The following is an 18,591-nucleotide window of genomic DNA, read 5'->3' as shown; positions in this document are numbered from 1 at the left end:
TGTTGAATAGATCCCTTTATTATGATATCGTGCCCTTCTTCATCTCTTGTTACAGTCTTTGTTTTAAAATCTAGTTGTCTGACGTTCGTGTGGTTACTCTGGCTTTCTTTTGATGTCCATTAGCATAATGAATGGTTCTCCATCCCCTCACTTTCAATTTGGAGGTCTTTTTAGGTCTAAAATGAATCTCTTGTAGGCAGCAGCGTATAGATTTTTTTTTAACCATTCTATACCCTATGTCTTTTGATTGGAGCATTTAGTCTATTTGCATTCAGAAAAATTATTGATAGATACACATTTAGTGCCATTGTAGTACCTGTAAAGTCAGTGTTTCCTTAGATTTTCTTTGTTCCCATCTATGTTGCTTTTGTTCTTTCTTTCCCATTTAAATGGTCCCCTTTAATATATCTTTCAGGGCTGGTTTAATGGTCACAAACTCCTTTAGTTTTTGTTTGGGGAAATTCTTTATCTCTCTTTCTATTGTGAATTACAGCCTTTCCAGATACAGTATTCTTGGCTGCATATTTTTCCAATTCAGCATGTTGAAAATACCATGCCACTCCCTTTTGGCCTGCCAAGTTTCTGTGGAGAGATTGGCTGCTAACCTTTTCTTCCTTTGTAAGTTAGGTATTTCTTTTCCCTTGATGCTTTCAGCATTCTTTCTTATTTCTGTATTTTGCAAATTTTACTATGATACGTCTTGGTGTTGGCCTGCTTTTGTTGATTTTCATGGGTGTTCTCTGTGCCTCCTGGATTTGGATGTCTGTTTCCTTCCCCAGATTAGGGAAGTTTTCAGCTGTAATTTGCTAAAAGAAACCTTCTGTCCCTTTTTCTCCTCTCTTCTTCTGGGACTCCTATGATAGGAATGTTACTATGCTTTATGGAGTTGCTGGGTTCCCAGTCTACATTTGTGATCCAATTATTTTTCTTTCCCTCTTGTTTTCAGTTTATTATTTTCCATAATTTTATCTTGTCTATCACTTGTCTGTTCATCTGCTTCTTCCATCCTTGTGGTTATTATAGCCAGTTGGTTTTGCATCTCAGTTACAACATTTTCTTATTTTGGCATGACTAGTTTTTAGGTCTTTTATCTCTGTGGTAAGGGACTCCCTGGTGTCTTCTATGCTTTTCTCAAACCCAGCTAGTATCCGTATGATTGTCATTTTAAATTTTGGTTCAGGCATATTACATCTGTTTTGATTAGAGCCCTGGCCAAGACCTCTTGTTCTTTCTTTTGGAATGAATTCCTCCATCTTGGCATTTTGTCTAGGTCTCTGTCTCTTGTGTGTTAGGAATGCCAGTTATGTTTCCTGCTCCTGAGAGTAATGACTACATTAAGAAAAAGTCAGGGTGCCTCGGTGGCTCGGTCAGTTAAGCATCTGACTTCGGCTCAGGTCATGATCTCATGGTTTGTGTGTTTGAGCCCCGTGTTCGGCTCTGTGCTGACAGCCCAGAACCTGGAGCCTGCTTTGGATCTCTATCTCCCTCTCTCTATGCCCTGCTTTCTCTTTCTCTTTCTCTCTCTCAAAAATAAACACTAAAATACATTTAAAAAAAAAGTCATATTCTGTCCAGGGGCTGACGCATCAGAGGTGTTTCTGGTGTATGCTGTGCGCACTTGGCTGTTAGGTTTTTGCTACTCTTTCAGATCAGTCTTCTGCAGAGCTTCTTGCCTGCAGTGGGGACTGTTTGGACGTTGTCCACTGTGTAGGATGTTTTAGCTAGGTGTATTTTGGTCTGTTTGTTACAAGAAACTAGATCCTATTTCCCCTAGAGCTGAGCACGCTGTGGTCAGTGGACTTGGTGCATGTGAGGGTTTGGGGGGCAGTTTGTGCTGGTCTTCTTGGGGGAGAGGCCTGCTGCTGCTCTGATTCTCAGGTACACTTGCCCTAGTCCAGAAGAACCAGTAGAGTTCAGGGGAACGTTTGTGTAAGTGACTCAAGCTTCTACTGTAGATGCTGTGCTGCTCACTAAAGTCAGTCCATGTTGATGGGCAGGGGTAAAAATGGTGTCAGCTGGCTCTCTGGCACCCTAGAGGGGAGTTTATGCTCTCTACTATTCAGGAAGTGCTCACGGAAGAGTGAACAATCTTCCCTCATGTGTCCCAGGCATCCCTCAGATCGCTGCCTTCACCCTGTCTGCATCTGAGCCATCTGCCCACCCAGCAGCACAGTGCTCCTGTGTTTCATCTCAGGCACACTGGCTGGGTTTCAAAAGTCAAATTTAGGACCTGGCATGGTGCACACCAGCACTGATCCTCTGGGAAAGGGTCTTGCTATGCTGTGGCTGGTGCTGGTTTGTCTTAGAAAGGTAGTTGCAGGAATGCACAGGGGCTTAGAGTTTATGGTAAAGTGCAGCAAAAAGCAGGTGCCCAGGTTCACTGCCCTCAGTAGGTGCCTCTACTCATACACGAATGAACAGGGCAGCTCAGTGGCATCCACCACCTCTTTTGTCCCAAGAACCAGTGCCATCTCTTCCAAAAGCACTCCAAGGGGAATGATCTCTCCAAGTGTGACCCAGGGGATCCTCAGACCACACTGTCTGCTCTTGGGCCTCTGCCCTCCTTCGCTACAGGAGTAGTGCTATGCCAACCAGGCTATACCCCAGCAATGGTGCAGACTTCTATAACTTCAGACTTTTAGTTCTGCTGCTTGTAAAAATTTGATAATCAGCCCCTCTAATTTTCCCTGTCAATGGTTTTGGGGAATTGTCTTTTGCGTGCAGTGCCCTGCATGCTGTGCTCGCTTGCTCTCTGCTCTCCATGGTCAGGGCTCCTTCCTGCCCACAGTACCTGAAATTCTTTTCTCTCCCAAGTCCTGTCTCCACATCTCCTATCTTACACGATGTGGCCTATTTTTTCTCTCTGGTTATGCAGTTTGTCTCTTAGTCCTCAGATCGATTCTTGGATGTTAAGAATTTGGTATTTCTCTAGCTGTGTTTGAGGAATGAGGCAAGTATAGGGTCCCTCTACTACTCTATCATCTTAACTCCTCCCCCTTTTTCTTATTTTGAGGGGTGTTTACTTTTGATTGTTCTCCAGATCACTAGTCCATTCTTCTGTATCCTCTAATCTGTTGATTCCTTCTAGTGCATTTCTCATTTTCTTCTTCAACCGTGATTGGCTCTTTTTAATACTCTTTTTGAAATTGTGAATATGTCATGTCCATTCTTCTCTCCAGTCCAGTGATCATCTTTATGGCCATTACTTTGAACACTGTATCAGGTAGACTGGTTATCTCCTTTTGATTTCATTTTCTCCCTCTGGTTTTGTCTTGCTCTTTAATATGGAGCATATTCCTATCATTTTGGTTGACTTTGTTTTTCTCTGAATTAGAATAGCTACTTCTCCTAAATTTGAAGGACTGAAGGACTGGTCTCGTGTATACTTGTCCCCTTGTGCAGGCTGAATTTCTGGCAACTTTGGTTGTTTGCCTAGAATTGTGGTGGCATGGGCTGGGTTCTTGGGGGTATTCCATGATGGGGTTGCCCTTGGGATGTTGAAGCTGAAGTGGGCACAGGGTGGGGTGGTCCTGTGAGTTTCCATCCAGAGTGTCCTGACAGCTGATGTTGGCACAGGCCATGGCAGTCCTGGGACTCTCTGGCAGGACAGCTAGAGCTAAAGTGAGTGCACACCAGGGTGTCCTGGTGGGGAGCTTGGAGCCATTGTGTGCCATGGGCTAGGGGCACATTTATGGGGTGGCAGGGGCCAAAATGAGCAGGAGCATGGAGGTCCTGGGACTCTCCACTGGAGTGTCCTAGCAAGCTGTCTGGAGCCTAAGTGGTGTGGGTCTAGAGTGTTCCAGGATGCTTCAGACTGGTCACCTTGTTGAGACAGGTGCTGTAGTGAGCATTGATCAGGAGTGTTCTGGTGTGCACCACACCGGGCTGCCTTGGGCTAAGGGGTGCCAAGTAGTCGGGCTGACAGTAGGCTGATGACAGTGCCTGGACCCTGCTCCCATCTGATATCAAGGTGAAGGGTGAATGTAGATGGTAGCAATCACCAGTCCCTCCAACCCTGAGAGTTCCAATAGGTCCCATCCATTTGGTAGAGTTCTAATGCTGTTAATTTTTATACTCTCAAAGCCCTTTTAAATCACAGCTTTCTTTTTTTTTTTTCTGTGCCCTCAGACATACGTGTTCAGTCTTGTAGTACTATTCCACCCCATGGCAAGCATCAGGGTTGGGGTTTCCCTTTGTTACAGTCTTGTCTCTCTTACCATTCTCTATGTGGTCTGTCTTGTTCTACAGCTATTCAGTTAGCTGTCTTCAGGAGAAATTGCTCTATAAATATGTATAAATTTGGTTGTGTCCATGGAAGGGAGTTCAGGGTCTTTTACCTTGCCATCTTGGACCCTGAGCCCCTAACCTGCTGGATTTTTAAGTATTAGCTAAAGTCAGCTGACAGTTGAATTTTTCTCCATCCACTAGTCAAACCAGTGCTGGATCCAATCACCAAGGATGCAAGTCTGGTTGTCTTTATTCCTTTGGTCCCTTGTTATTCAAACTGTGATCTATGAATAAGCAGAATAGCCATGACTTAAGAAATTGTTGCATATAGAGTCTCTTATGGAATCAATCTGCATGTAAGAGGTCTGGTGAAGTTCTGAGGAAAACGTGAAATGAAGCAGAAATGCAGACTCAGATGGTGTCCAGAGTCCCTTTCATTCCCAAACTCTTCATCTTCATCATATAGGCCCAGCTCCTTCCAACCCTCCCCTCCACAAAACACATCTCTAGAGGGACCTTTGTAGAGGAGTCATAACCCACCTCCTTGGACCCTTGCACATAATTGCCATTACTGTAATTACACCACATCTTGTCCCAGGGCCTATTTCCCTCTCATTTTCCAGACCATGTCTTCATCTCTATATCCTCAGTCTGGCACATCAGTAACCTGGCACAGAGCAGGCCTGTGATCATTGTTAAAAACCCTAATTTTAGTAGAAGAGAGCTAGGAAGAGTTGGGGAGGTCAGCTGAACTCATGCAGCAATCAGGGGCTGAGCCATGCCCAAACTCCTGAACCAGGGAGGCACAAATATGATTTAGTCACTTCTGTGAATATCCTATTTGTATTCTCTACAAAACCCACTTCCCCATTTTGGTTATCTCCATTCTTGTTTCATGTTCTGAGAACTAGTTTGTTTTTATCTAAGCTCATTAGAACACAACTTCAATCTGTGTTATACTCCAAAGACACAAAAATACAAATTTAACTGAATACATAATAATATGAATTCCACAACCAACAACTGAAGACCTGTTCACACGGGACCAGCTAAAGTGATGCTCTAGCTGTAGCTCATGACATTGCTTTAGCACTGTAGCGTTTTTGAAATTGTTTTCCACTCTTAAAAGAGGGCAGAATGGAAAATCAAAGCCCAGAAGTTGTTTCTGTCATTAACAGCTCCAAGAATCATTTTCTTTAGTTGCAAAGAAGACTTCTAAAACAAAAATCTGTTATCACGAAGATCTTAGTGGCAGAGAGGCTGCCACTGGGTCAACAAGGCCATTTGGCTAGCCAAGACCACTTGGAGCATTGATGTTTTCTCCAGATAGCTGTTCCTGAACCAGCTGGGTTGTGTCACAAACCAGTGTCATCCTGGCTTGTACCAACACAAAGAAAACCTCAAGATTATCAGCTTTAGCATTAAGGATAAAAATCAAAACTGGCTTAAAAAAAAACAAAACAAAACCCAGAGATGATACAGGAAGCATACCTTTCAACAGAGGAGAAAATAGCTCACATTATGACAATCATACCATTACAAACATTGACTGGAGGAGAAGATATTTCATGACACTAAAGCATGCTGAAATAAAGCTGGTTTGAAGCTTTGAATAAGTTCCAAGTTTTTAAATTTCACAATTTATATTTTTTATTAGAGTCCACAGTCTGCTAAATAAAAGCAGTCACAATATATTTCACAAACTATTGTACAATTTAAATCATATGAATTTAACTCCATAAAAAATTAGGTGCATATTCATAGTGGCTAACTTAAAAATGCTGTTTCATCTATGGTCTACAATACTTGATAACAGATTTTAGTTCCAGCACTAAAAATAAACCCATCAGTATATATATTTTTTTACATGTTTTACAACAGAAAGTTTGTGCTCTTAATCAAAAAGATCCACAGACTAATTCAGCATGTAAAAAATAATTTTACAAAACATCCAAGTCAACCTTTCAAATCCACTTTTATTTTCTTTTTTCCTCCTCACATACAGAAGTTCTCCTCACACCACATTTCTTGCAGCTATGAAAGTCACTTGATGTTGTTCAGGTACCATTTTATCCCTACAACTTTGCTGGCATCAAAATAGGAAGTTAACCAGTGTTAAATCTATAAAATATTTACATAGCACAGCACATTAAGCTTTAGACACTTGGCAATTAACCCACATAAAAATAAGCCCCCTGTACTACATGTTCAGAATCGGTGTTCATGGTCCCTATCTGGCGACTGTACACTGGTTCAAGAGGCAGCAGAGGCAACAGGCAGTTACTTCAGAGGACACCGAACACTATGATCTGGAAGCATGTTAGGATGTTACCCCAGTGTCATGCACCACCCCACCTTTCTCCAAGGTGGTCTCAAAATTCTAGAATGGCAGGTCCAGCTGATACAAAACGAAGACAGACAACACAACATTTACTCTGTGGAGATCCTAACTCCTATGCACGTGCTGTGATTTTGAACACAACTCGTCCTAAAAACTTGTCACGATCATCCTGGTTTTTTAGGTTGGGTGATCCATCAATCTTGCATTCGACTGTTACTTCTTTTACGGCACTGCTGCTAGCATTAAAGGACACCTGGACAGCAACTAATGGCTGCAGATAACTCACCTGGCAAATAAAGGAAAACATATTAATTCAAATGCTACAGTAACTTCATGTACGTTCTGTGCCTTTTATCAGGCTTTAGATGTATCCCATAGGTTGTAATTTGGTTGTGTCAATCATGATCATTTTTTAGACATTCTCGATAATCTTGGTTTGAGTTTCCTCTTTCACCCAAGGACTACTCTACTGATTACCCAGATCTCCTATATCCTTGCGACGGTTGCTGTATAATCTGATGCAAATATATTCCTAACTATATTACCATCACTGTGGTTTCTAGATACATTTCTTCACTAAAAGGAACTAGGGGGCTGATTTCAGGACTGGAGCAGAGAAACTGCAAGATGAATCTGGAATGTCTTACAGTGCTAGAAACAATCATGGAAGCATGTCTAAAGGACATAGGAACCAGCCTGAAGGTCTCTCATTGGCCAAATCTGGGACAATTTTAGCATCAAAATAAACAGAACAGATAATGAGTCCATGACAATATACAGATGGAAATAAATGGTGGCAAGAAGGCAAAGCTCTTTCTCAGAACAGAATGCCACCCTGTAAATGGATAAAGGAAAAGATGGAATTAGAAAACATCTGGGAACAACCCAGGCAAGAATCAATACATGCTTCAAGTGAAGGGAGAAACAGAACTGTGTAGACTCTCCAATTACTCTCTCCACATAATATTTACTGATTACAAAAAAAACAAAAAAACACCTGGCTGATAACACCTTAATCAAGTTAGTGTTTAAGATTACTATCACCACTAATGTGACCAATCAATACCAAATCCCTCCTGATATGCTAATTCCGAAAACATTTCTTCCGAGGCATTCTTGCAAAAAAATGTAAATTTTACATAATCATGAAAAACATCAGACAAACTCAAGTTGAGGAATGTAAACAAAACAGGCACCAAAAGGCCTGTGTTCATTTAAGAGAGTACAAGGGCATGAAACAGACTGAGGAACTGTTCCAGGTGACCAAAAATGTAACAGTGAGATATCCTGCACTGGGAAAACACTTTTTCTTTTGCAATAAAGGACACTACTGGAACAACTAGTAAAATATTGACTAGGTCTGTAGATTGGATGACAGTCCTCTTGTCTTTAGGAAAATAAAACTTAAGCATTTAGGACAAGAGGCACATGTTTCATTAGTCCCAAAAGGTTTAGGAAAAAAATTACAGAGACTGGAAACACAAATGAGGTAAAATACTAACACCTGGGAAATCTAGGTAAACGGTCTACAGAAATTCTTTGTACTATTCTATCCGTTTTGTTTTTTCACCTCTGTATACTCTCTAAGCAAATTCTTAACGAAAGAGAAAATGATATTTTGAAAATTTATCGTTAAGTCTTACGTTTTGAACTGTAGATTGGCGGTGGGGAACCTCTACTTGGCATCACCATTTGAAGACCAGAATAGAAGATACACAAATTACACAGAACATGTGTCTGCCGACAAGTGATATTTTAGTACAGATGTACCAACTTCCCAAGAGTCACAACCACTTATGAACTTCTAAGTACTTACATGCAGTTTTTTCCCATAATATGGAAAATATTTTAAATCTATAGCTCCATTGGGAGGATAAGTTGATAGAGCTGCTGTGTTTTCACTCTAAAGTAGAAAACAAAAGAAACCCCTTTTTAGGTCACAAAAACCAAAATGTATATTAAGGCAGTATCAATTATAAACAGTATGATGATGTTACAATGCTATCCCAACTGCATTAATTACAAGTGTATTTTTGAGAACAGATGTGCTAAACTATCCTGATTCTTTTTACATTTCCTGATAGACCCTACATGCTGTTCCATGAGAGTCCCTTCTAACTCACAGCCCAACATCTATTCATACACTGTCCTAAAATCTTATCTGCCTCTAACAACTAAAATGCCAGTTCTCCAGCCACTGACAGCAGGAATGCACCAGTCTGTATGGACCAGTGTATTCCTGAAATGACTTAAAATACTGTGCTTCCACACTGTAGAATGTGTGGCTGGCCTAGGAGGCAGCAGGTCGAAAGTTTTCTGTGCTTAGTAATGGTAACCAGAAGGGTAAACTATGACGCAAGTGACAAAAGTCTTCTCAACCAATTTAAATACCTTTGAATTTATGAGCACGTGTAAATCAAAGTACTGAAATTACTGGAATTATATTCCATGTACTTAAACTAATAAACATGACATAAAATATACAAGTTAATCCTTCACAATCCAACTCATGATGATATCTCTATTATCATCTCTTCTTGATAGAGAATTCTCAAGTAACACATTCTGAATAGGACTAATTTTAATGAGTAACTTTAACACACAATGAGTAGATGACATGGACTAAAATCAGTGGAAGTTTACTAAGCGCTAATTAAAATATTAGAAAATGCTTGCATCCTAATTTCTATTTTGTAAAGCACACAGGAAACACTATAGCAAAACTAAGAATCTCCTCTAAGGAGAAGTCCTACTCTGCTTCTCTAGCATGAGTAGCACGTGTGAGGAACAAGTGACAAAGCAACATGGCACAAAGCACAGAGTGATGCTACCCCACAGAAGCTGACAAGGCTAAGAGAAACAGTAAAAACCATGTTCAGTCACCACCCTACATTTGTACTCTATAATTAAAAAATAATCACTGTGATGAGTGCCCTTCTGTACTAATTGCTTTTGTTTAACCTATTTTCTCTTAATACATGAGCCTACTTCACAGAAACAGAGATGTTCCCCAACACATAAAGGAGGTTTTCTTTCAGTTATAGTTTACTGAGCTGGAAATTCCAGCCAGACACCACACTTAACTTACACTGACCTCATTTAGGTCCAACACCCTTAAGTGTGCAGGATCAGTTACAAAGAGGGGAACTGAGGCTCAGTTAAGAGGACATGCTCAAGATCACCCGGGGTGACTCTTCATTGTTCTCTTGGTTTGTACCAAAAACGTAACATTGGCAGGCTTTTACTTAAACTTGTACTTTTTATACCTTCTGTTAAAATAAACATTTAGAAATTATGCATATCTGAATACTGAGATACTTTAGGGTGAAGCATACATGTCACAGTTTTCTAAGTATATGAATGACATCATATTAGAAACTAGGAGCAACTGACAGTCACTAAGTTCCACTGAAAACAAAGTTTTAAAATCACATTTTTTTATACAGTCGCCACCCTTAAAAGACTTGAAGAACACAAATTGGAAATGGGTAGGCATTTACCTTTTTCTTCTGCATTTTTCTGTATTAATAGGATTTATTTTTATAGAAAAAAATGGAAAAAATGACAAAAGGAATATTCCATCTTTTGTAGGAACCATCTTTTAAATGCTCAAGAGCATGTTGTCCTCAATATTTCAGTATTTTCAGAACTCTTACATAAACGCAATTAAAGCAGATCAAATTTAAGAGTACAAGATAAAGACAAATATAATGGAAAACAGCAACTATGATGATGTGCAATAAATGCGGCCATCTGCTCTACAGAACCACCTCTAAAATGTACGCACCCCCCCATTACTCCTTTGTGACTAACCTAGGAGTACTAGGCAAAATTTGGCAAGCTTTCTAAAAACAAAAATATTCCACAACTCAATTAACAAAATGCCCCTCTAGTTTATGAACTTTACACATAACTCTTGAAAGCAAAAGGGACAACAAACTGAAATCTGAGTCATTAGACCAGGATTTTTCATTAACATTTCCACCAACTATTCTAGAAGCAAAGGATATCCAATAGATAGAAGTCCAGTTTAAACCCTAAGGGAACAGTTACATGGAGTTGTTTATACTGCCCAAAGGTTCAACAAAATTGAAATCTTAGGAAAGAAGTTTACTAAAGCTTTTGGCCTTCTGGCCAAAATGTGCTTTCCTTTCTTAGTAGCATTGGCCCCGTAGAGCCCCTGCTCCAAGCTTATCAGTGTGGTCCACTCACACACAAAGGCAAAAGCTCCTGCGTCCAGATACACAGTCCTACGTGGTCACGAAAGTAGCACATCTAAGCTGGCCGGAGCCTGGCACCTGAGCCTCAGAAACTTCCTACTTGGAAAGCTTGCAAGCAAGAACAGAATAGTTGCTTTTTCTAAATGTATCTCATAGCCATAATGCTTCCTTTTCACCTTAAGAGATACTAGCATATGCTTACTTCATTTTCAGCAGGATTTATCAAGAAAAGCTCAGCTTAGATGTAGCATCTGGTTGTAAGCAGCATACTGACTGAGCTATGTTAGTATAAGGAGGTAAAGGGAACTGCCGAGGATTCACACACTTATACTTCAACCCAGATGAGAAGCCACAAACTTTCTGGATTTTTATTCTAGTCTAAATAGTGAATACTCAAAAGAAGTAAGGATACTCTAAAGCAGAAATTCTCAAAGCATGAGCCCCAGACCATAGGCATCACCATCACCTGGAAACTTGAGTTAGAAATGCCAAGTTTGGGCCTCACCCCAAAACTAGGGAGTCAGAAACTTTGGGAATGGGACCCAAAACGTCCTCCAAGTGGTTCTGATGCATGAATGAATTTGAGAACCACGGAGCAAGAGATTTCTGCCCCCATAAGAAATCCATTCAAGGCGAAAAGGAATATAATTTTCTTCACAAACAACTTGAGAAGTGATTTCAAAGTAACATTTCAAGTAAAATACCTTTGACATAGATTTAGAGCTGGAATGCTAATATTTTGCACAACAATAAAATTAAATGTAGAACTTTACATTTCTCCTTAGAACTCTTACCCATCAATTTACATATTTGTCTTAGTTGCACTTGCAGCATGGAGAGAAAACAAAAGAAGTTATGAGATGAAAACTTCACAGCACTCTGGAAGAAAATAAAGTAGGGGTAGGAGAGAAAAATACTGCCTCCACCTTAAGGAAAATGTATCCTCTTTCCTGAAATCTCAGATGCCATTGATGTACACCGATTTATGTACTATTAAGATAGAAAAAACTCTTATGATACAGTATTAAGATGCAATTAACTATAAGGCCATCCCCAATTTCAGTGTTATTAAGCTAGAAAAAAGTGATCTCAGAATCAATGAAAGATGGTATATGCAAAGGCAGTGTCTGTGAAATCAATGCTCATGGAAAACACGTCTTTAGGAATTATCATTTGCAAGTAGAGAAGGGCTCTACACCCAAAGTTAGGTGGAATTTGATTCTTCTAAGATTGGCACTACAGAGGACTTTCAAAAAGGGACAGGAAGAAAAAACAATGACTAAGACTCACAGACTTTTAAAATATTCAGATATACTAAAGCTTTTTGAATACTAACCTTTGAAATACATTCTATCCTTGGTTCTCCTTGAGGCTTTAATCCAATTATCTAAGGAAAAGAAAAACTAATTGAAACATCACAAATGTATATGAAAGAACCTCCTGCGTTGTTGCTAGGGACCCAAAGATGGAAGGGTTGAGATGCATATCAACTCTAGGTATTAAAACCCTATTACATCTGCCTTTTACTCTTGTGTAGAGGATTACAATGGACTTTTTAATATAATAATCTTACCAATTTGCTGTCTTATTGTATTGGGGCAGTGCAGAAAATAAATCAGTTCCTGAATAAAACACAGTATTGCACTTTGCTACCCTTAAACCAAGAAGCAAACAGAAACTTTTAATGCAAACGTAAGAATTGCAGAAGCACAATAAAACTGTTTTTCATGAAACTGTATTAGGTCAAACCCTCAACATTTGTTTCCATAAAGCTTGCATGGAGCCTTACCATATTCCCCATCGATCTATTCCACAAAAATGCATACACTGGGATGAATCCCATTTTAAGACACAGTACCATTCAGTTCTACGTAATAAAGCTACTTTCATGTATGTAGCTGATATAACTAACTCTGAATGGCAATAGATACTTATTTTGTGGGAGGATCTTTTTATGTTTTGAGGTTATATTCATTTTACATGCGAATGCCTGTAAATGTAAATATTCCTCCCAAGAGGGAAGTATTATGGAACCTAAATAATATCAACATCTTTAACTATCGTTGCCTATGTGAGGACTTTGGAACAAACTCTACTGGGATTAAATCCCCTGCTACACTCAGCATGCATAGCTCATGAATGATCCATACTTGAGCTTGATGTTGTCATCTTGTCATGCCCTGTAAAGCCATGTCCCATCAGCCAAGTATAATCTCAGACCCTCTGCATTCAAAGAGGACATACTGAAAGAGAAAAACAAGCTTGGAAGGTTGGTCCTGTAGGAGAAGGAACTGGAACTTCTCTTGGCTTTATACTCGGAATAGATTTTCCAGGAATCTAGACTTTATGAAGATATTCACTTCTGGAAGGCTGGGATTCTAAAAGGCATTTCTGTTAAGGTAAATACATTTACTTCATCTTACAAGCTAGACTGTCAAGTATCCCATTACTCTTGGCTTATTTGGTTAACTTTAATTTAATGAAGTCTTGCTGAAACATTCGACTATAATTATTCTTGAGTACCTACTATGTGTCAGGCAATGTTTCAGAACGATCTCTAGAGTACGATGGGATAATTAGGAACTTGTCATTGTCCATGTGGGGAAAGGAGGAGAGACCGGAGGGGTGTCAGTCTGGGTACGTCGGGGTCTAGCTGGCTCTTCCTATAGGGAAACTCTTTATTTAGCAGTGCCAAGAGATGGTAGCAATTGGCTTATCAAGGGTAACTTTAGTGATAAACTCATGATCTTGAGAGGTCTCCACCTGTTTAAGAAACTGCCTTTTCTTGGAGTAAATGATCAGGAATAACCTCATTCTTCAAGGGAGACCTTGCAGGCCTCAATAGGGTAACTGTGTCAGAACACAGCTCTGCAATACAATATTTATAGAGCAGAAATGTACAGGGGTTAGAGATCACTTATTACATAAGAAAAGCATCTTCTTTTGCACAATGACTCCCAGGTCATACTTACTAACACACAGAGAAGCTAATGAGCTTCAAAATTTTCTAATGGCTATATAATTCAGGAACATCTTCTGGACACCAAAGCAAAATGCTACTACTTTGGTTACAACCGTTAACACCCCACTGAGCTCATTATAATGCAATTTTATTTGTATCTCTACTTTTTAATTATATGTACATACACTATAAAACTATGCTTTGCTACTAAATGTTCAAAGTTTAAACTAAAGCCTAATAGATTCTCAATGGAATTTTAAATTTATAACCGGATTCAAAGATGAGCACTGCACGTTAATAAAACCATGCTTTATGTATGACAACCGGAATACCTGCCCCTTGAAGCATTAACCTATGCCTAAATGCATGTAACTAAAAAGGGAAAAGCGGAAGTTGTTTTACTTCCCTAATCCATGATTGATTTAATAAACCAGTCTTGGTTTTTGCTGTATTCACTTTCTAAAGGTCAATTAGTATCACTGCTAACCTTTTATGCAAGTTACCCCTAAATGAGAAAAAAACAGTTCCAAGCTACTCAATAGAGGATATTAGAAAAAAAGCAGCAGCAGCAATATAGGTACATACTCTGTTCATTTTCACAAGAATACAAGGATTTCCTCTGGAGTAGCCAAACTCTGGATCATCCACACCACTGCATGCTTCAAGTAAGGCAACAGGAAACTGACATGCATGATAAATTGGACCCTTCTGTACAAAAAGCACTCGGTCAGGACAAGCTGTGAGATTCTTCTGTTCTTCTAAATCATATGCTAAAAAAAAAACAAATATGCATATATAGATCAGCTAGAAATAGATCTTAAATACAACTAGGAACACATCATCCTTTGGACAACACTCTTCAAAAACAAAAAGAACATGCTAATTACCATATTATTATTCTAGGTAAAGAATGTTAAGTCTGTCCAACTTTTAACAGGTTTACTAAGCTGTAACACTTCAGATGTTTACTGCATTCAACAATAAGAAACTGGATTACAGATCAATGTCTTCTGTTACCATCAGGTGGCGCCAGCCATGACTATTGCATTATCTGAAAGCTCATGGCGCAAAAAGATAATGACAACCTATAAACTTGTCCAATCACTATGCTGTACACCTGAAACTAATGTAACATTATGTGTAAACTATACACCAATTTAAAAAGAAAGGTGAGAACATAAAAAGGCATTGCCACTTCTCCCCCTATGGAATTTACAATGTAACAGGGAAAACACACAATTTTAACTGAAGGGCCTACAGACACAGAGTGCTATGAACGCTCTTCGGCAGGGACTACAACAAAGCTGAGCATCAAAGGTACCTGTGAGTTAATATTAAGTTAGAGGTAACATCTTAGATAAACTCAGTGATAAAGGAGTAGAATGGTTACAATTTGAAGATGGGGAAGAAAGGAGAGGGAGAGACACACGATGGTTTTTCTGCTGTTTGCTCCACACTGGCACAGTTTTAGGCAAAAGTGGCACAACAGTGAGCAAACCTGACGTGGTCCCTGCCCTCAATGAGTGTGTTTATTGAAAGATACTAATAAATAGTTAAGATCTACCACACTGCCTCAATAAGAACTGTTGGTATGTGGGTACAACTGGTACCAGAAAAAGGTCACTTAAAATGAATTCAACCAAAACAGGAACAAAAATTGCAAAGTAAATGTATTTACAAGTAAGTACATATCTTTACTTTGGGGGAAAAATTGTCAAAAATCTTTAGTTTCATCTTATATATATAAAAAATTAGATGATAATTGGAATTATGTACTCATTTAAAAGAATGATTCAAATATTTGGGAGGTGGGGTAAACTTTTATAACACAAGAGGTACCTATCATATGACATTCATCACTTTTTGACTCTGGTGGCACAATCATAAAGATCATTTTGCGGGGCGCCTGGGTGGCGCAGTCGGTTAAGCGTCCGACTTCAGCCAGGTCACGATCTCGCGGTCCGTGAGTTCGAGCCCCGCGTCAGGCTCTGGGCTGATGGCTCAGAGCCTGGAGCCTGTTTCTGATTCTGTGTCTCCCTCTCTCTCTGCCCCTCCCCCATTCATGCTCTGTCTCTCTCTGTCCCAAAAATAAATAAACGTTGAAAAAAAAAATTAAAAAAAAAAACATTTTGCAAGAGATATTCAAGGCTTTCACCAATTTTCCCCACGGGCTTTTACTGCATACACTTTTTGGTAATATATCCATTCGTTCAGTGACCACTTTTGTATTAATTGTGCCATGTTCTACTTCCATACAAAACCACAATGCAGGGGGTTGTATGATGGTCACATTATGAAGAACCCCCTACCCCCAAGTCCAAGGTATCATGGGGACACAGACAGGTCACTGACCCCAGACAGCGTAACCAAACAGCCCTATACACCCGAGGAAAGTCTAAAATAAGAAAAAGGTCAATGAGTGGGTGTGTCTATAAAGACCTAAAAGTAAAGAGGTAATTTGAACAGAATGCAACTTCAAATTGTAAGCAGTATCTATTAGAAAAAAGAAGACAATGTATCTTTTAACCAGAGATGGTACACTTTAACAGCAGAAAGGCTTTCCTAAAACTCAGCAATGACAACTGAAAAAGTAGAAAATGAGAGAAAAACAAGAGAACTAAGAGCCAACTAAGAGAACAGTTCTAGAAAGAACCAGAAAACTGAGTTGTGGAAATGATCAAAGTAATTAATAGAAGGTAATTTCTGTGAAATTATTTTTGAAAGATAATAATTTATTAACCTAAGCCTTCATCCTGAAAGATCTCCATCAAGTTCCCAGTAAAGTTCTATTTTATTTTTTAAGTTTAGAGAGAGGGAGACAGAGAATCCCAAGCAGGCTCCACACTGTCAGCCCACAGCCACATGTAGGGCTCAAACCCATGAACTGTGAGACAGTGAAATCCAGAGTCAGATGTTTAACACTGAGCCACCCCAGGTGCCCCCCAGTGAAGTGGTATTTTAAAGACTGAAACTAAAGTAAATTTTAGAACCCGAAGGAAATACATATAAAAACAAAGTAAAAATCCAGCCTTGTGGAGGACAAAAAGGCAATACAAAGTAACTAAAATTCTAGATGCAGCTAAACTACCACCTATAAATGCAGACTGAGGTCATTTTCAGAAATGAAAGGACTCAAAATTTACATTTCATGTATCTTTTCTTATTAAGTTATTTGAGAATAAATATACTTCACCAAAACTAGGCAGTAAATTAAGAAAAAAGGCAGGAGCCAAGAAACAGTGGATCCAGCTAAAGTGATTAAAAAAAAAAAGTCCCAAAATGACAGCTGTATAGTAAAGTTCTAAACAGTTACTAGTACAGACTCTGGCAGGAAGGGAAAAGCTCTAAAGAGTTTTCCAGGAAAAAAAAAAAAAAAAAAAAAAAAAGGACTTAAGAGGATACCTCAAATAACAGTGTGCAAATAAGGGAGCCAAAAGAGTGTCTATAGAGGATGGAATAAGACATAAAGATTAAGTATAGAAAGGCAACCAATAGCAAAACTAAAAATAATAATTACTAAACTGGGTTGTAGGGTGGAGTGTCTGAGGCATGTGAAGTAAATGCTCATCTGTCAGGGCAGGAAGTAAAGACAATATATAAAAGTGATAAATCAACAGCTAGAAGCAAAGTATAACAGAAATACAGAAAAAAATACCATAAGAGAAATTTCAAGAGCATGAAGTTCTTTCCTGTTGAACATGTATCCAGAATCAAATTACTCACAGCCTATAAAGGTTTAAAAAAAAAGGGGGGGGGGCCTGGGTGGCTCCGTCGGTTGAGAGTCCGACTTCAGCTCAGGTCATGATCTCACAATTGGTGAGTTCGAGCCCTGAGTTGGGCTCTGTGGTGACAGCTCAGAGCCTGAGGCCTACTTCCAATTCTGTCTGTCTCTCTCTCTGCCCCTCTCCTGCTCTCTGTGTCTTAAAAATAAAGAAAGGTTAAAAAAAAACATTTACAGCCTCCATTGCTTCCTTTCTTGCCAAGCCACCATTCTACTCATCTGGTTAGTGTAATGGCCTCCTGACTAGCTTCCCTGTACCCTTCAACCCACAGTCTCAAAAAAGCAGCCTGAGTGATCCTTTAAAAGTTGGGAGTGAGATGATGTTATTCCCTGCTTAAAAACCTCCCACTTGGTCAGTGTAAAAACCAAAGAACTTAGTGATGGCCTCTAAGGACCCACACAACCCATCCTTTACTTCCCTAACCTCCTAAAACTCTTGCCCTGGCTTACTCCATCCAGCTCCTCCAGCTTTCCTGATAAACCCTGAATGTGCTGGGCATTATAAATAAGCTTCAGGTCAGTTCCCTCATCTTGATATCCTCCTTAAGGGCCCCCTTCCATGAGGCCTCCTGGACCTCCCTGTTCAAAACTACAACCCTTCCCATCTCCGTTCTCTGCTTCATGTTTCTCCCCAGCACTCATCACCTTCCTGTACACCACTGGACTACAAGCTCCATGAACACACATTTTTTTCCTGTGTTCACTGATTAAACTTCAAAGAGTGCGTGACATAAAGACAGCCTTGAAAAAATATTTGTCGAGGAAATTAAAAGGACTGCAGCTAGAAAAGAGTAGGGCAGGAAACTGTTTTCATTACAGAACTTTCTTTACTATTTGATTTTTAAGCCATGGATTATACGCTCACAAAAACATCCTTAAAGAACTATCAAGTAAAGATTTAGAAAGTCAAATGGATGGTGTAGGATTGAGGTTTTTAAGATAAGAGGAAGTTGAGGAATTCTGCATGCTGACAAGAAGGATCCAATAAAGAGAGGCTAAATATACAGGAAAAGGAGAGTAAACAATGCTTCCAAGACCATGGAAGAGGAAGAGATCCAAA

General features: G+C 39.4%; 1 protein-coding gene across 1 annotated transcript in view; it reads right to left on the bottom strand.

The window, feature by feature from the left end:
• Window positions 1–5,851: 5,851 nt before the first annotated feature.
• The window catches only part of ATP1B3 (ATPase Na+/K+ transporting subunit beta 3), a 47,059-nt gene continuing 34,319 nt past the window's right edge, over window positions 5,852–18,591 (bottom strand). Inside the window, exons 4-7 of the mRNA XM_047875428.1 lie at window positions 14,336–14,520; window positions 12,125–12,175; window positions 8,385–8,471; window positions 5,852–6,854 (exon numbers count right to left, since the gene is read on the bottom strand). Coding sequence (XP_047731384.1) covers window positions 6,681–6,854; window positions 8,385–8,471; window positions 12,125–12,175; window positions 14,336–14,520 — 497 coding nt within the window. The 3' untranslated portion in view covers window positions 5,852–6,680. The remainder of the gene's footprint in view (window positions 6,855–8,384; window positions 8,472–12,124; window positions 12,176–14,335; window positions 14,521–18,591) is intronic.

This window comes from Prionailurus viverrinus, chromosome C2 (assembly GCF_022837055.1).
Source record: "Prionailurus viverrinus isolate Anna chromosome C2, UM_Priviv_1.0, whole genome shotgun sequence".
Lineage (NCBI taxonomy): Eukaryota > Metazoa > Chordata > Mammalia > Carnivora > Felidae > Prionailurus > Prionailurus viverrinus.
The sequence above is the reverse complement of the archived record's forward strand: the minus strand, read 5'-3'. Positions and strand labels throughout refer to the sequence as shown.